Source organism: Cetorhinus maximus, chromosome 5, assembly GCF_964194155.1.
Source record: "Cetorhinus maximus chromosome 5, sCetMax3.hap1.1, whole genome shotgun sequence".
Classification (NCBI taxonomy): Eukaryota; Metazoa; Chordata; class Chondrichthyes; order Lamniformes; family Cetorhinidae; genus Cetorhinus; species Cetorhinus maximus.
Genome location: NC_135883.1, coordinates 75,699,796 through 75,717,259, shown reverse-complemented (window position 1 = coordinate 75,717,259; position 17,464 = coordinate 75,699,796). Strand labels below are relative to the sequence as shown.

The 17,464-nt window shown below is 42.6% G+C and overlaps 1 protein-coding gene across 2 annotated transcripts in view; it reads right to left on the bottom strand.

The window, feature by feature from the left end:
• Positions 1-6,839: 6,839 nt before the first annotated feature.
• Positions 6,840-17,464, bottom strand: part of eva1aa (eva-1 homolog A, regulator of programmed cell death a) — a 424,094-nt gene continuing 413,469 nt past the window's right edge. For both annotated transcript variants that reach the window (XM_078542065.1, XM_078542066.1), the window contains one exon: positions 6,840-8,504. In XM_078542065.1, the coding sequence (XP_078398191.1) occupies positions 8,137-8,504 (368 nt within the window). In that variant the 3' untranslated portion in view covers positions 6,840-8,136. The remainder of the gene's footprint in view (positions 8,505-17,464) is intronic.

Sequence of the window (17,464 nt, the reverse complement as noted above, 5' to 3'; positions counted from 1 at the left end):
TATTATTATTCTGCAGGGAACCATTATGAATTAAATGGCACTTGACCAGTCACACTTAATAAATGGGACAGGTTTCAAGAGCCAAGTTGATGGAATACCTTGGGTTTGCTATTAATTTCCTCCACTCCTCATGCTGCGCCACTGGTGCCAAGAGCTTGCATGTAATTCACAAAAGTGAACATTCTTCACAGGAGCCTTAAATAGTGAGTTCATAGGCTATTCAGCCTTGGTGATACATTGCTTACCCTTTGACCATATACCTGCATTTCCAAAGGGGTCATTGGATTTCAGTTTGGAGCAAGTTTATTTTTTCCCCTAACTTGGGGAATCCAGTGGCCATTTATAGTACTTCTAGCACCAGGCTGGTTGGGACTAGCCAACTCTGTGTAGAAAGGGGATCGAATTTAAGAGCCCCCTGCATTATATGGCTCAGCATGACAGCAGGAGGTGCCCATGCACTCATGATATTCTTAAAAGCTATTATCATAATAGCAAATATAATTTTCTGAATTTTAAACATAAATGAAAATGAAGTGATTTTCACATGTAGGAAGGTGGTAATAATGTATCATAAAGTTACGTGACAAAATTCTTAAATTGCAAATTAGTCACAGTGCATCACACTGGATAAAACCACAGTTGGTGAATATCACAAGCCCTGAACCAAGTATTGCAAGTAAGAATTTTTAAATTAACTGTGTAGTCAGTTAAGCAGCTGCTTTAAGTGCACCCAGATGTTCAAACTTGATTAGCTGCTGCCCAGGTTTTTTTTATTCAGCAGACATGCAAGATGAAAACAACAGCCTCACTGCTACTGCAGCAGTGAGCAGAAAAAAAACATTTAACCCTGGAAGTCCTTGGGGATTCAGTCTCCCAGTGGAATGAATCACAGTAAGAGGTCAGTGCAACCCGCTGGAAAACATCAGGGACTTGGTGGAACCTGATCACCGTTGTTTCTAGTTTTGTCTGGCCTGCCTTGTAAGGAGCAAAGCTTCACATGGAGTCAGTGACAGATACTCCGTGCACCAGTTTTCTCTCCCCCAGCTCATTCAGGACACAGCCTGAGACTGAAGACTACAAAGCAGAGTAAGATGAGGCAGTCTGACCTCCTTGTGGGCAGAAGTAAACACCCCCGCCAAAAAAAGATACAAACCAGACAAGCAGTCTAGACATACCAACATTTTTTCACTACAAACATGGCTGGAGTTTGCAGTGGGAGGATGGGGGAGGGTGGGTGGTTGAGAGAGGGCTGGAGAAATCCCTCCAATGTGCCAGATTTTGTAGTTGCATGGGGCAGGTAGGCACTAGGAATGTGTCCATAATGTTGCAGGTACCTGCCTGTCCCATTCAATTTGGGTGCTGTCACACTGACACTGCACGATCTGGCAACGTCCATAGAGAGGGCCAGTAAGCACATTCCTAATGAAACCTTTAGGATCACATCCCAGGGATTTTCAGGGGCATTTCTTTTCATGGTGCAATGAACATCATTTTTCACCTTATTGGCTGTTCTCATGAACAATAAATACTGCAAAAACAGTAGGATCCTGCTGTTATTAATTGAGTTGCATCCTTACAACTGTGACGTTCCTATTACACTATCAAGGTAATCTCAAATGTGACTTCTTGTTGCAGATAATAAAGAAGCTATTTAACAGAAGAATAATGGCTGTTGAATGATTAATGGAATAACAATCATTTTAAAATCCATTGGGTTCATGCAGCTCACTGTTGATCCCTGATAGTTGGAAACATGCAGAATCTATAGACTGAATTTTACCAGACCATTAGGGACAGGCTGGGAGGCAGGACAGCTGGCAAAATGGAACCAGAAGCTGGTGGGTGACATGCCTGGCACCTTCCCACTGCCATTCCATTTTGCCAGCAGCAGGAAAGGTGGTGGGCAACCCACCCACCCAGAACCCAATTGAACCATTTAAGTGACCAATTAAGGGCTTCTTCCTGCCTATATTTAAACAGGTAAACTCTGGTAGCCTCCCAACTGGGGGGCCTCCTAATTAAGCACACTTTGGACCACCAAGGGCAGCCCCACCCCACCCCCACCCCCACCCAGGCAGCAGTGGCTGCCGCTGTATCAATGGCACCGCCTGTCCTCAGCAACCCCTCCCCCTCAGAGGGCCCTGCCATCAGGACCCACTGCCTGCAGAAGAAGGGTCACCCTCCTTTTTAGGCCCTGGTGCTGGGATCCCTGGTGCCTACGTCAGACCCAGCCCTATACCTAATACACTTATCCATCTCATGAGTAGGAATCTATCAAGTTCCAAGGAATAATTCAGAGAGCTCCTACAAAAGTCTCATCATTGAATCCAACACCAAGGCCTTTTCTGGATTGTTCAACAATTTTGTCAATAGTTAGCTTATTTTACAAAACTATTTTTAGTTATTGGAGTTCAAAGGTTTACATTTCAAGATGATGTCAGGTCAAATTAAGTTTTGACATTAAGGAGGAAATCCAATAGTTCTGCGACAGTTACATTACAATTTCATTGGAGTGTCGATTTTTCAGGCTCCTGAACATGGGAAACTATGTGTTCCCTTGGTGTGAGGGTCAGGTAAAAGGCAGGGGGAAGAGCTATCTCAATCAGGCAACCCTTGCCTTTCCTTGGCATGATTTCTTTCATGTTTCATACAACCTAAAGCATGAAATGCTGTGATTCGGTGCTTCTGAAGAACCACCAGGATAAGCATTATTCGGATTTTCACATATCTTAATACAGCCATAGGTATCTGCTGTCCCAGCTTCCTCTAGGCAGAGGACCCTCAGTCAGCGCTACATCTGTCAAAACAGGATGAGTTCACTGCTGTCTGCTGATGCAAGTGGTGGCAGGAGAACAGAGAGCACCTCCCAGGCAGTCTAACCTATCTGCCATACCCTTCCTATATCCTCCTCCTCTTCCAAACAAGTCAGATTTCCAGCAGCAAAACCAAAACAATTTGCAATTATATAGCGCCTTTGTCATAATAAAACTTTATCAGGAAATGTCGTACAGGATGTCAGCAGGCCCCTGGCAATAATGAAGCTCTTGCCTATTTCAGACAGGATCCCTCACTGTGAAATTCAGAGGAGTTGAAAAAAATGTGGAAGTGAACTCTACTGAATTTAACCCTATATTTATGTTCCATCAGAGTGGAAACTTACTTCCTTTGAAAACATGCTTCTATAATAGACTAATACAGGTACCATCGTTGATGCTTTGAGTCTCACCTGCCTGATCAATCTTCCCCAATTAAGAAGCACCTTCCAATGAATGTGGGAGGGTGAGTTCCTGAAGCTGCAGGATCAGAGGGCCTCCAGCTTCGCAAGATCAATGGCCCCTCCGGGGAAGGTGCGCGCTGCTCAGGCAGCAAGGAGGGTGCAAGGGCACCTCGACAAGGTGGCACCCTCAGAAGCATAAATATAATATCAAATCTGACGAGGGCTGAAGCTGGAAGGCCCCTCGGAGAAGAGGGGAAACCACTCCAGCAGAGTCTTTTGGGCTATGGGAACTGCCTTTCCTGCCCACAGCCTCAGGCACCAATGGCTCCCTAGCCTTGTGCCAGGCAGCCACTTCCATGGAGTTTCTGGCTCAGCACTCATTGGAAGACCACGCTAATGCCGGGACGACCCCAGCTGAGTCCTCTCCACCCCCTCATTAACCTCCTAATTGGTAACTAGCGGCCCTCTGCCACTGCTGGGGGGTAGCCACTGCCGTTGATGGCCCATCTGCAAGATCGCCCAGAGTTGGTAACACATTGGCCTGCCGACTCAATGCCTTCAATTGCATATTTTGCTCCCAGTTCCACCTTCAAGCCCATGGGATTAGTAAGATTCTACCCTCTGAACTTGTTCTCTGGGTGAAAGGGAGATGAAAATTTACTCAAATGTGTGCCTGAAATGGTATTCGGCCTCAGGCTGCCGTTAAACAAATTAAAATCTTAAAAACATCTTTACCATAACATGGCTAGACTTTGAAATGTTAATCTTTGCTTTTTATATAATCAACAGTGCCAGTCTGTCAAAAATGTGTCCCTTCCTCAATGCCCGCATCAAATACTTTAGGTCAAGATATTAGTTATTAGCTCTCTGAGGGCATTCCAAGTGATATTTGTTTCATCCATAAATATCGATAAAGGTTGTTAAAGCTTCAACCTAATGGAAACTTATGTGAGATGGATGTAGGGTTGCCAACCCTCCAGGATTGGCCTGGAGTCTCCAGGAGTTAAAGGCTCATCTTCAGGGCCCTACTGCCAACAACCCAAGTGAACATCAAACAGGCGTTGAAAAAACTTTTTCTTTGAACGCTTTTGGTTTATTAATTATAAAAATATCCTGAGGAACAAAGGCTGTCCAACAGTTAGCAATCATCCAATTGGGTAATGGATTCTATTCGCTTTCCAATTGACTGTGAAGTTAGTGCACTGAAAAGATGGGTGTTTTAGATGACCAATGGCGCAGTTGGAGGTAGGAGGTCATATGGTGTCATCTCCAGGAATATGTAAATCCAGAGTAGGCAAGCCAGATGGATTATCAAAACTGTTAAGGTTTTCATTTTCTTGTCTATCTTTCAGGCCTCATTGAATTTAAGAAGAAAAGTTAATAATTATGAGCAGCAAAAAAAGTGAATGCTAGAAATCTTAAAAATTTATTTTGCACTCTCCCCGTAGTTCACTGGGTATTTTAATGGCAGTAATTTAATGAACTACATAGATCTGAAAGGCCCTAGGTTTAATTTTATACTATACTGAGTTAACAGATCTCAACCAGAATAACAGTAGGGTGCTACAATTATATATGTTCAATGGTCATTGTTTATATTTGCATTCCATTCTATTTTATAAGCAAAAATACAGACACCAATCCTTCTGCCTCTCACCCCAGCACTAAATAGGAGTGGAATAAGTCAGTTCAGGCCCAGAACCACCAGCATTTCCTGTAGTAAGTCATTAACATGTTCCAGTACAGGTCCATTTCCTGCCAAGGCCAAGTGCTGACAAAAGAGGAAGGAAATTAATGCACTGCTACAGGCCAGCAACAGTGCTCCTGCTAATAGCATTGGGTGCCTTCTTCTGGCTGTTACTGGAAAGCAACAGCCACAAGGCCCCAAGACCAAATGTCATCCTGGTGTTGGGGTAGAAACATTAAATGCCACTATGTTCACTCTTTTGGCTGCCATACCAAGGGACAATACCTGGTTTTACAGATCAAGTAATTACTTTGTGGTTGCAAAAAGTAGAAGGAAGTATTCTTAGGTTATAAAATGTTGCATTTTACATGGGGAAACTGTAGTTTGCTATAATCATTATATTTTCAACTTATGCAATTCCACTCTTCCTCTTGGTCCACAAAACTTTCTAATGGCCCAACCTTCACTCTTTGCAAACTAAGGTCATACAACTGTTTCTGCTGCACATTCCTGCCTCTCCACTTTTAAATTTTTGGCCAATTTCAACAGTAACTTGTTTTTTTGGGAGAGCATTATTGCCAAAAGCAAGAGATAAATAAAGTATTGTCTAAAGACTGACAGTTGTTCATTCATGAACAGTGGAAAGTAAATCAGAGTAGTTAACAAAGATCAAATTCTTCTTATTCTGAATGGGTAACACATAAGAGAATTTGCTTTTGGCTTTTTAAAAAAATTAGGTCATCAATCAAACAAATAGAAACTATTTTTTCACATAAATGAGTGGCTTCACATACCTTTCCATATCACGCAAGAACTGTGACAGAGTATTGGGTGGGCTGTCCATTGTTTTCTGATATTTAAAGCAATTACTCAGAAAGATTAGTTGAGGTGATTTTCCATTGCATTCTTCAGAGCTTTTATCTTTGGACCACCTTTTCAGAAGTGGGGTGCAGCCGTGGTTAAAGACCTCCATCGACATTTTTACAATGGGGAGAGGGATATCTTCATGTATTGGACACAATTATCCCCACTGGTCCTCCACCCGGTATTTAGAGCTACAACTCTCCACATTTCAGATCTGGCTGGTGTGGGGCCCAAACTAAACCCCTATCTGAAAGCTGAACCAGTAGTTGCTGCATCCAGATGTGATTACCCCACTCATTGAGGGTGTCTGGAGTTGGGCTCAAACCTGTCCCTTTCTGGTTCAGAGACAGAATGTTAACAATAAGTCAATGACGAATCCATTGTTTATAAATAATTCAAACTTTTTGATAAAATCGAGGGGAAGTAATAAGACATAAATGCAGATAAGACTTGTTTGAGAAACAATTATATTCTTTTAATAAGTGAACCAAAAAATCCAGATATACTATATTCCTCTAAAACATCTATAATTCCTTTGCAGAAGAAAAGCAAGAAATCTTTTCATTTAGTCTTAAATCTGTGCCTAAACCTCACCCCCATTTCCAATTTAATCTCATTCTCTGATCATGCATAGATCCAGGCTCAATCATTTGATCCTTAAAACATTGCCATTGTTTTAAGCACAGTAGCTTCCTGACCAGGAGGCAAAACCAACATAGTTTCTAGTGCTGTGATAGCTCCGCTTCGCCCATTGCCTAATTAAGCTGCTGTTTCTGCTCCTGTCACTTTATATATAAATATAAAATCTGTGCATTGTGCGTACAAGATGGTGCATCAATTCATTCATAGATATCTGGTGCAGGGTTCGAATACCTGACCTCCTGAATCAGAAGTAGGAATGTTGCCACTAAACCAAAGGCTTGTTTTGAGTATCGGGTAACTTATTGTGACGTATTCCAATCTCTAAGTATTTACTTGAATATTTTTGCAGCAAACTGAATCTAACAGCAGCACCAAGTGTTTCAACAGCCAATTTATTACAAAAAATATTGATGCTCTAAAGGCAGAAAACAATTTGCATTTGTATAGCTTTAATAGTTTACTCTTGCGTTTTAAAATTACAACAATTTTTACATAGTAAAATATCAAATATTTTGTCATGGTTTTGTGGCTTAAGGTTCTGAATATACAAACCTTGTTAACCCATCACAAATTTTTAATGGAAAGTCAAAGAGAAATTTTGGTCACAATTAGATCAATCAGATTTTCTGGATTTTTTTCATTGAAGCTGTCTAAGTCCTATAGCAGTCACAAATAAAACCACAATGCATGACTGTACACTCAGTTTTGATGTCTGTCAAAAAAGCTGGGCATAAATGCTTGACAATACTTCAGTCTGAGTGTATTGAAGCATCAATGTGACTCATGTCACTAATGGAAAATACTAGAAATACACAGCAAGTCAGCATCTGAAGTAGAAAGGCATTTTGATGTTCATCAGACCTCTCTTTCTAGCATTTTTGGTTTTTCTTTCAGATTTCTAACATATGCAGTATTTCTTTTTATTGCCACACTGATAACCTGGGACTAAAAAACTCAAGTTGATGCTCAGAAAACTGGGCAAGCTGATTCAGTTATTTGTGTACACCTTGTCACAGGTCCCAACAACGTCAGTGATGAGATCATAGGAGAATAGTAACATTCAGAATATTCATTTCCTTTTGTAAATATTTATCCAAGAGAAGATCATGCTTTGGTCTTGTTCAACTAACCTTTGGTACATTACATTCATACATCCTGATTTTGTAATTTATAAAGCTTTGTCGATACGATAAAAAGTTTTGTGCAGCACTTTCCAATAACAGCAATGAACAAGTTGGAAAGGCAAAGGCACATTCATAAGTATTTCTCTGAAAATCACTATTCAACCTCTTTGAGGCTTTTATTCCCTCAAATGTTGTGTATACTCAGTGATACATCCTGCAAAATATGAAAATTCACTATTAAAAACTTTAACAAATAAAATAACAGGATTTTATCCCTGAGGCACCAGTTCAGTTTCGCCACTGGAAAATAAATCTACAAATTTGTTAAATAAGATAAATTCCTTGATGAATTAAGGCTGAGATTATTTAGTGGATACTGGTAACAATTCAGTTATTAAGGGGAACAAATTAGCTTGAATACTTGGAAAAGTTCTTTCAAATGCTTAGTGAAATTAAAGTTCTTTGCTCCAGTTATGGCTCTGGAGATGCACCCAGAGCTGAGGATAACTATAGTTCCAGTCATATACAGCTGGTGGGTGTCAAAAGCACCATCACATCTTCCGAACCATTACCACATCAAAGTTGCGGACCTAGGTAACACATTAGTAATAGCGATTCAAACTCCTAGTGGCAGGAATATCTGGCTGGCCATTCATCCAAATCTCCCGAATTATCCGTTCTCTCTCTTCCAGTCTCTGTGCCCGTTCCAGCTCTTCCGCCGAGGTAAAAACGTTCATGTTTAAAGTTCTCTCGAAGCGGCGGTGCCGCCTGGCAGATAGATCGGAGGTAGTATCAGAGTTATCATCATCACTGTCATCCTCATCATTACTATCCTCCTCATTTGCATTCTTGACCACTGATTTCTTAAAATCTGTCCGGCAGGATATCCGCACCACCAGAGCACACAGTGTTAGAATCAGTCCAATGCACACTCCAGACACAAAATACAAAGCAGTTTTCTCAGGATTGTCTGTAAAGGAAACAGAATTGGTTTATGTGTTTCAATTGTTTAAGAGTAGAAACATAGTGCATCCTTCTTAAAAGTTTGTATGTCCATCCTTTCTGCAAAGTTCAGTTAGGAATCGCATGACCATTTTCTTATACGGTTTATCAGCAGGGCAGCAAAGTGCAGCTCACCACTTCGCAACAGATGCCATCAATGAAAGTGCAGTATTCATGCCATTCATTTGAGTATGGGAATGTTCCCTGCTTTCCATCTCCTTTATTTTTATCTGCTCCCTCCATTGTAATGACTGAAATGTTTCAGCTACCCCTATATCCACTTCTAAGCATTTTCCTAAAATGTCCTTCCAATTGGTAATAATTGATGCATAACAGCTGTTTCCACTGTTAATGGTCATCAAAACAGCAGTTAAAATCTATATCTTTAAGCAACTTCTTTAATTTTCATCTAAATTGGGCTCATTTAAATTCCACTCAATCTGCATCCTTCCTGAGCCCCAGTCCATCCTGACCTAATTCAAGCAGCCCAGGAATTCCTATTATTTCCAATGGCATAATATAAATTCCAGTACTTAATACAAAAAAGTAATAACTTCTTAACGGTTCAAATGTCACTCTATCCTTCTTAGTTGTGAGCTGCAATTGGCACCAACCTTTGCACGTTTGCTAAAAGGCTTATGTGCCCTTCAAGTTATTGGTCAGATAAAACTTTTACTTATTTTGCCATCCGCTGAAGCTCAGGCTGTCACTCTTGTTGACAAATTTATTGACTCACTGTTGTTATGAGCATTTTCAAATTTTCCTTTCATTTAAATCAATGGTAACCTAAGTGATAGATTAGGCTTCTACAGATAAGCTTCAGTTTCATTATTTATAGTAGTTAATATTTAACACATGTAATAATTCATCAATCAAAATGAAATTCTCCTCATTGTAGCCAAGTGTCTTGCCATGCTGCCTTGTTAATCTTTAACTGCCTGAACCTAAATTTATTCAATAGCCTGTAGCCCAATGTGATCCTGAAGTATAACAGGACACTGAAATTTACACTCAGGGAACCTATTCATTTACATATTAATTAACAAAAAAGAGAACATTTGTCAAGACAAGTTCATATGTAAGGAAAGATAATTAAACATATTTAAACACACATAGTAGTTATTCTGAGCAATATCTTTTAAGCTCTAAATTTGTTTCATTTACATAACTGGTTTTTCTTGCTGAAGCTTAAGATCCTAAGCAAATATTGTGGTGCACACGCTTGCTTAGCCAAACTATCTGTAGATTCACCGATAGATTTGCTTGCATTCAGTTACCATGTGAAAATTGATTAAAGCACTTGGTTAATGCATAGACATGGGAGAGGTCAGCTGCCAGTGGGAGGGCATTTATAGCTTCTCACCCACTGCATTTAACTGTACTCTTACTAGTTGTCAAAGTTTAGCAGTAAAAGGTACAACACCATCTAATCAAATCACAAGGCCATAAATAATTGTTAACTTTAAGTGACTCTAAGTGCACTATTTCAGGTTTAATCCTTCTGTCAACCTTACTTACACTCAAAAATTAATTAAGTTAAAGCTCCAACAGTTCTTTTAAAGGCCAGTGGCTGACATAAAACTTATTTGTTGAAATAAAAAGAGTTATAAACAAACATTTATGTCTGCAAGTTCCCTGTGTGGACTTGAGAAATTGCCTTTTCCCATCAACGAACCTGGTTACACATCTGGATGATTTCTTTTCTAAACGGATGCTATGCCATCAGACGTGTCCAAAATCGGGAAAAATTCTGTATTTACCTGTCTTTTATTTTGAAGTTGAAGGTCGATGTTGGAGAGAAAAAATAGCTATAATACACTATTAAATACATATGGTTAGATGTAATCAGTTTACAACCCAACAAGGTATGCAACTTGACAAAACAGGACATTTAATTATTAACTATTGCTTGCAGATGGGCATGCCTGTATTGTATTAAGGAACATTTTGTATAAAATGTAACCTCAGGATTCTTGTACCAACTTTGCACCAGAATAAAAAGTGTACTGTTAATAAAATGGGGTAAATTTAGTTCATTTAGGAATTATGGTAGATTGCATTGTGAATATATTACTAATTATAAAATAGTTACAAAAACAATGCTCAACATTCGTTTGCCTCTTGTTGATTACTCAAAGGGACAGAATCTCCATCGATCACAGAAAAATCCAGCTCCAGGGATAGCCAACAGACATTTGCTGTTAAAAATACTAATACACACCGAGCACACCATTTACTACAGCAAGCTCATGCCTCTCAGCTGAAAATCTCCAGGTCCTGCTGTAACGTCTGGTCCCGTGCGGCCTCCCAAATGTTTTAGTTATTATGACTTTTGAATGTAAAGTAGGTTCCTGCCTTACTGAAGGAGAAAGAGAACCTTGTTCTGAGTTGAACTAGGATGATGGTGGGGAGGAATGTGTGGCGTGGAGGGGAGCAGGGTTTGCGGGTGGTAGTTTTTTTGATTCGTTTATGGGATGTGGGCATTGCTGGCCAGGCCATCATTTATTGTCCATCCCTAATTGCCCTTAAGAAGGTGGTGGTGAGCTACCTTCTTGAACCGTTGCAGCCCATGTTGTGTAGGTACATTCAGAGTGCTGTTAGGGAGGGGGTTCTAGGATTTTGACCCAGTGACAGTGAAGGAACGGCAATATATTTCCAAGTCAGGATGGTGAGTGGCTTGGATGGGAACTTCCAGGTGGTGGTGTTCTCATCTATCTGCTGCCCTTGTCCTTCTAGATGGTAGTGATCGTGGGTTTGGAAGGTGCTGTCTAGGGGGCCTTAGTGAGTTTCAGCAGTGCATCTGGTAGGTGGTAACACTGCTGCTATTGTGCATCGGTGGTGGAGGGAGTGAATGTTTGTGGAAGGGGTGCCAATCAAGTGGGCTGCTTTGCCCTGGATGTTGTAAAGCTTCTTGAGTGTTGTTGGAGCAGCATTCATCCAGGCAAGTGGGGAGTATTCCATCACACTCCTGACTTGTGCCTTATAGATGGTGGACAGACTTTGGGGAGTCAGGAGGTGAGTTACACACCACAGGATTCCTAACCTCTGACCCGCTCTTGTAGCCAAAGTACATACATGGCTAGTCCAGTTCAGTTTTGGTCAATGGTAACCCCCAGGATGTTGATAGTGGGGTATTCGGTGATGGTAATGCCATGAAATTTCAAGGGGCAATGGTTAGATCTCTCTTGTTGGAGATGGTCATTGCCTGGCACTTGCGTGTTGTGAATGTTACTTGCCACTTGTCAGCCCAAGCCTGGATATTGTCCAGGTCTTGCTGCATTTGGACATGGACTGCTTCAGTATCTGAGGAGTTGCGAATGGTGGTGAACATTGTGCAATCATCAGCGAATATCCCCACTTCTGACCTTATGATGGAGGGAAGGTCATTGATAAAGCAGCTGAAGATAGTTGGGCCAATGACACTACCCCGAGGAACACTTGCAGTGATGCCTTGGAACTAAGATGATTGACCTCCAACAACCACAACCATCTTCCTTTGTGCTGGGAGTAATTCCAACCAATCGAGAGTTTTCCCCCAATTTCCATTGATTCCAGTTTTGCTAGGGCTCTTTGATGCCACACTTGGTCAAATACTGCCTTGGTGTCATGGGCTGTCACTCTCATGTCACCTACCTGTGTGGCACGAATGTTACTTGCCACTTCTCAGCCCGGGCCTGAATGTTGTACAGGTCTGAAAGTAACAGTAATATGTAACAGTGTGTAATGTAATTCATCATAGCTCTATGGTAATGTGCCAGAACAGCATTAAATAGTGTTATGGACAGGAGGGGGTTTAATTTAAACAGCCCTGATTGTTCCTTTCACCACCCATCCATAACCAGAAAGGTGTTCTGATTTGCTTCGCTGTTTATAAATGGTGGCATGTTTCCTAATCCCTCAGTTTTGGTGTGATCCAATTTTCTATTAACAATCACACAGCAAATGTGAGACAGGAGGAACTCAGAGGGTTAATTTATTTGTACATGCTTAAAACCCGGGGGGGGGGGGGGGGGGGGGGCGGGGGGGGCAGTCACTATGTAGCCCCCTGTGCACTCTCTATCCCTCTTTTACTGTATGAAAGAAAGAATTACAGGGCAAAGACCACAGAGAAAAGAATTATTGTTTCATGTGTGTCCAGAGTCCAGAATCAAAGTCCAATGGTGTATTCCTTCACAGAGGTCGGCAGGCTGAATTTATGCAGGATAATTCACTTTTCCAGTAGAGCTGACTTCCACGATGAGATAGGCATGAAGAGATGAATTAGCTTATAGGCAATGGTACAGAAGTTCCAGTCTAAACAATGTAGATGGGGGCCAGGCATTCAAACCTGGACAGAGCCCCTTTTCTGTGCTGCTGCTTGCAGATGGTAAAAATGGCAGACTGAAGTTTCTTAGAGAAAAATTTGCCCCTTGTCGGGGGGATTGCGCGGGGGCGGGTGGGAGCGGGCTTGAACCTGATCTACGCCCCCAATCGGGGACATGCCGCCATTTTTCGTGGGTGGGCTAATTAAGGCCCACCCAACGTGACGCTCACCCGGAAGTGCCGAGCGCTCCCTGTGCAGGCTTGGGGGGGATTCCCTGAGTCATTCCCTGCGCTCTTTTGCACATGCGCGCAAAAGAGTGCAAGGATCCCCCTGAGGCACCATTAGTTTGACGTGTTAATTTAAATAAAGGTGGTAAAAAACTTTTAAAACATGTCCCCTCATGTGCCACTGTCACATGAGCTGGGACATGTCAAAGAAGTAATGTTAAAATTTTTATTAGATTTTAAAACACTTCATGAAACCTCATCCCAATGGATGAGGTTTCATGAAAAATGCGAAGGCTGCCTGGGGTCTTCACCTGCCCGCCAACCTTAAGGCTGGATGGGCAGTTCAGTTAATTGAATTAATTACTATTTAAATGACCTTAATAGGCCTTTGACAGTTCGGTGGGCGCACAGCCAACTTGGCTGCACGTCCGCCGAACTGAAAATCTAAATGACACGCAGTGACGTTGGGACACCCGCCCGACGTCACCATGCGTCATTCTACGCGTCAGTGAGCAGGCCCCACCTCCGCTCGCCAACTGGAGAACACTGTCTTTAGTACCACAAGGCAATATTACTGGTTCCCTCAGCTAGGGGTTCATGTCACATGACTCCCACCTCTCCACTCTAGCTTTGATAAAGGGTGTGTATCCCTTTTTCTGGGTCTCTGAGATTGTTAATGTTTGAACCATTAAGTCTTGAACAGGAGGTTGCAGGGTCCTTTGCCCTGGCAGATGAATCGGCCCCATTTGGCCAGGCCTGGTTTGTGAAATATAGATGGCTTTTGTATAGTTCCCTTTGAATTTGGTCCCTGCAGCCCATTAGGGTCTCTTCAGAGATAACAAGGTGTCAGTTTCTGTGAAACTGCCCCTGGAAGCTCCTTTTGTTCAGGGTCACAGACAAAATTTTATAAAAGTATAGAGTGTGAGGTCTTAGCCCCCTGCCAGTAGTTTGTAATTTAACATGTTTAACATAAAACTTGCATGCCAATTGTTGGATTCAGTTAGTGTTATTAATATGAGGTTACAATATAGGGTGCAATATAGGATTTACAGCACACAAAAAGGTCATTCGGCAGAACTGATCTATGCATTTGTTTATTCATCACACCAGCCTCCTCCCAGCTTGATTCATCTAATCCTACCAGCATATTCATCCATTCCTTTCTCCCTCATGTGGTTATCCAGCTTCCCCTTAATGCAAATAAACCCTATAAATTATACCTGAAACCAAAATCATATCTTTGATACAAAATATTCTATCCGTTTTTGTGCTAATTCTTCTGGTACAAGTATTCCATTAGTTTCACCAGCCCTGCCACGCCTCTGCCATGTGGCTTTTCTTCATGTGTAAATCTAAACATTGTGGCCTAAATTTCCTTTGGGTCTGGAACACAGTAGGAAGGGATAAAGCCCAAGTTAGGGAGGAGATGGCAGGACCAAAGAAATCTGGTCCACTGCCCAGAAAAACATCAGTACCAAGTTTCCACTGGGCCTAGGGTTGACTCAGGTTTGGAGATGTGTGGAGATCATCTACCTAAGCTGCTGTAACTGCTCCTGTCACTTTAAATTTGAGTTTAAAATTCTTGCAATGTGTGTTCTGGAATGGTGCATCAATTCATTCAGAGATTTTTAAGGCCAATTTAACACAAATGCAAAACACTGCAGATGCTGGAAATCTGAAATAAAAACAGAACACGCTGGCATTATTGAGCAGTTAAGGAAGCATCTGCGGCAAGAGAAGGGAGGCAGTGAAACAGTGGGGTATTTTCACTGCACTAGCAATCCAGAGACCCAGATTAATGCTCTTGTGACTTGGGTTCGAATCCCAGAAAGGCAGATGGTGAAATTTGAATTCAATAATAGTCTGGAATTAAGGCTGGAATTTTCCAGTCCCTCGTGCATGCAGGATCTTCCAGTCCCATTGATGTGAACAGCGATTTCAATAGCTCGCAGCCTTGCCGCAGGAAAACCCGCCCGGTGGGAGGGGGGTGGGAAGGCTGGAAAATTTCAGCCTAAAAATTTAATGGTAACCATGAAACCATTCTACATAAATGCGGTTGACTCTTAACTGCCCTATGAAATGGCCAGCAAGCCACTCAGTTCTATCAAACCGCTACAAAGTCTGAAAGGAATGAAAATGGATGGACCACACGGCATCAACCTAGACACCAGAAACAACAATGGCAAACTCAGCCCTGTCGACTCTGCAAAGTCCTCCTTACTAATATCTGGGGGCTTGTTCCAAAATTGGGAGAGTTGTCTGACAGACTAGTCAAGCAACAGCCTGACTCATGGAATCATACTTTACAGCTAGTGTCCCAAACACCAGCATCACCATCCCAGCAGAGGTAGCGGCACAGTGGTACACTGTGAGAGTCCTCAACATCGACTCCGGACCCCATGAAGTCTCATGGCATCAGGTCAAACATGAGCAAGGAAACCTCCTGTTGATTACCATGTACAGCCCTCCCTCAGCTGGTGAATCAGTGCTCCTTCATGTTGAACACCACTCGGAGGAAGCACTGAGGGGGTTAAGGGCACAGAATGTACTCTGGGATGGGGACTTCAATGTCCATCACCATGAGTGCAATGGTACCACCACCACAGACTGAGCTGGCCAAGTCCTAAAGGACACAACTGCTAGACTGGGTCTGCGGCAGTTGGTGAGGGAACCAACAAGAGGGAAAAACATACTTGAACTCATCCTCACCAACCTGCCTGTCGCAGATGCATCTGTCCATGACAGTATCGGTAGGAGAGTCGCATCCTCACATTGAGGATACCCTTCATCGTGTTATGTGGCACTACCACCGTGCTAAATGGGATAGATTTCAAACATATCTAGCAACTCAAGGCTGGGCAACCATGAGGCGCTGTGGGCCATCAACAGCAGCAGCAGAATTGTACTCAACCACAATTTGTAACCTCATGCCTGGCATATACCCCACTCTACCATTATCACCAAGCCAGGGGATCAACCCTCCTTCAATGAAGAGTTCAGGAGGGCATGCGAGGAGCATTACCAGGCATACCTTAAAATAAGGTGTCAACCTGGTGAAGTTACAACACAGGGCTACTTGCATGCCAAACAGCATAAGCAGCAAGCAATAGAGAGAGCTAAGCAATTCCACAACCAACGGATCAGATCTAAGCTCTGCAGTCCTGCCACATCCAGTCATGAATGGTGGTGGACAATTAAACAACTCACTGGAGGAGGAGGCTCCACAAATATCCTCAATGCTGCAGCAGCCCAGCACATCAGTGCAAAAGATAAAGCTGGAGCATTTGCAACAGCCTTCAGCCAGAAGTGCCAAGTGGATGATCCATCTTGGCCTCCTTCAGAGGTCCCCAGTATCATAGATGCCAGTCTTCAGTCAACTCCACGTGATATCAAGAAACGGCTGTAGGCACTGGACACTGCAAAGGCTGTGACAATATTCTGGCAACAGTGCTAAATAATTATGCCCCAGAACTTGCCACGCCCCTAGCCAAGCTGTTCCAGTACAGCCACACCGCTGGCATCCACCCGGCAATGTGAAAAATTGCCCAGGTAGATCCTATATACAAAAAGCAGGACAAATACAACCTGACCAATTACTGCCCCATCAGTCTACTCTTATTCATCTGTAAAATGATGGAAGGAGTCATCAACAGTGCTATCAAGCAGCACTTGCTTAGCGATAACCTGTTCATTGATGCTCAGTTTGGGTTTTGCCAGTGCCACTCAGCACCTGACCTCATTACAGCCTTGGTTCAAACATAGAGATAAGAGCTGAACTTCCAAGGTTAGGTGAGAGTGGCTGCCCTTGACATCAAGGCAGCAATTGACTGAGTGTGGCATCAAGGAGCCCTAGCAAAACTGGAGTCAATGGGAGTCAGAGGGAAAACTCTCCATTGGTCATGGACTGCTTCAGTCATACCTAACACAAAGGAAGATGGTTGTCATTGTTGGAGGTCAATCATCTCAGTCCTAGGACATCACTGTAGGGGTTCCTCAGGGTAGTGTCCTGGGCCCAACCACCTTCAGCTGCTTCATCAATGACCTTCCCTCCATCATAAGGTCAGAAGTGGGGATGATCGCTGATGGTTGCACAATGTTCAGCACCATTCGCAACTCCTCAGATACTGAAGCAGTCCATGTCCAAATGCAGCAAGACCTGGACAATATCCAGGCTTGGGCTGACAAGTGGCAAGTAACATTCATGCCACAAAAGTGCCAAGCAATGACCATCTCTAACGAGAATCTAACCATAGCCACTTGACATTCAATGGCATTACCATTGTTCAATTCCCCACTATCAACATCCTGGGGGGTTACCATTGGCCAGAAACTGAACTGACTAACCATATAAATACTGTGGCTACAAGAGCATGTCAGAGGCTAGGAATCTTTTGACGA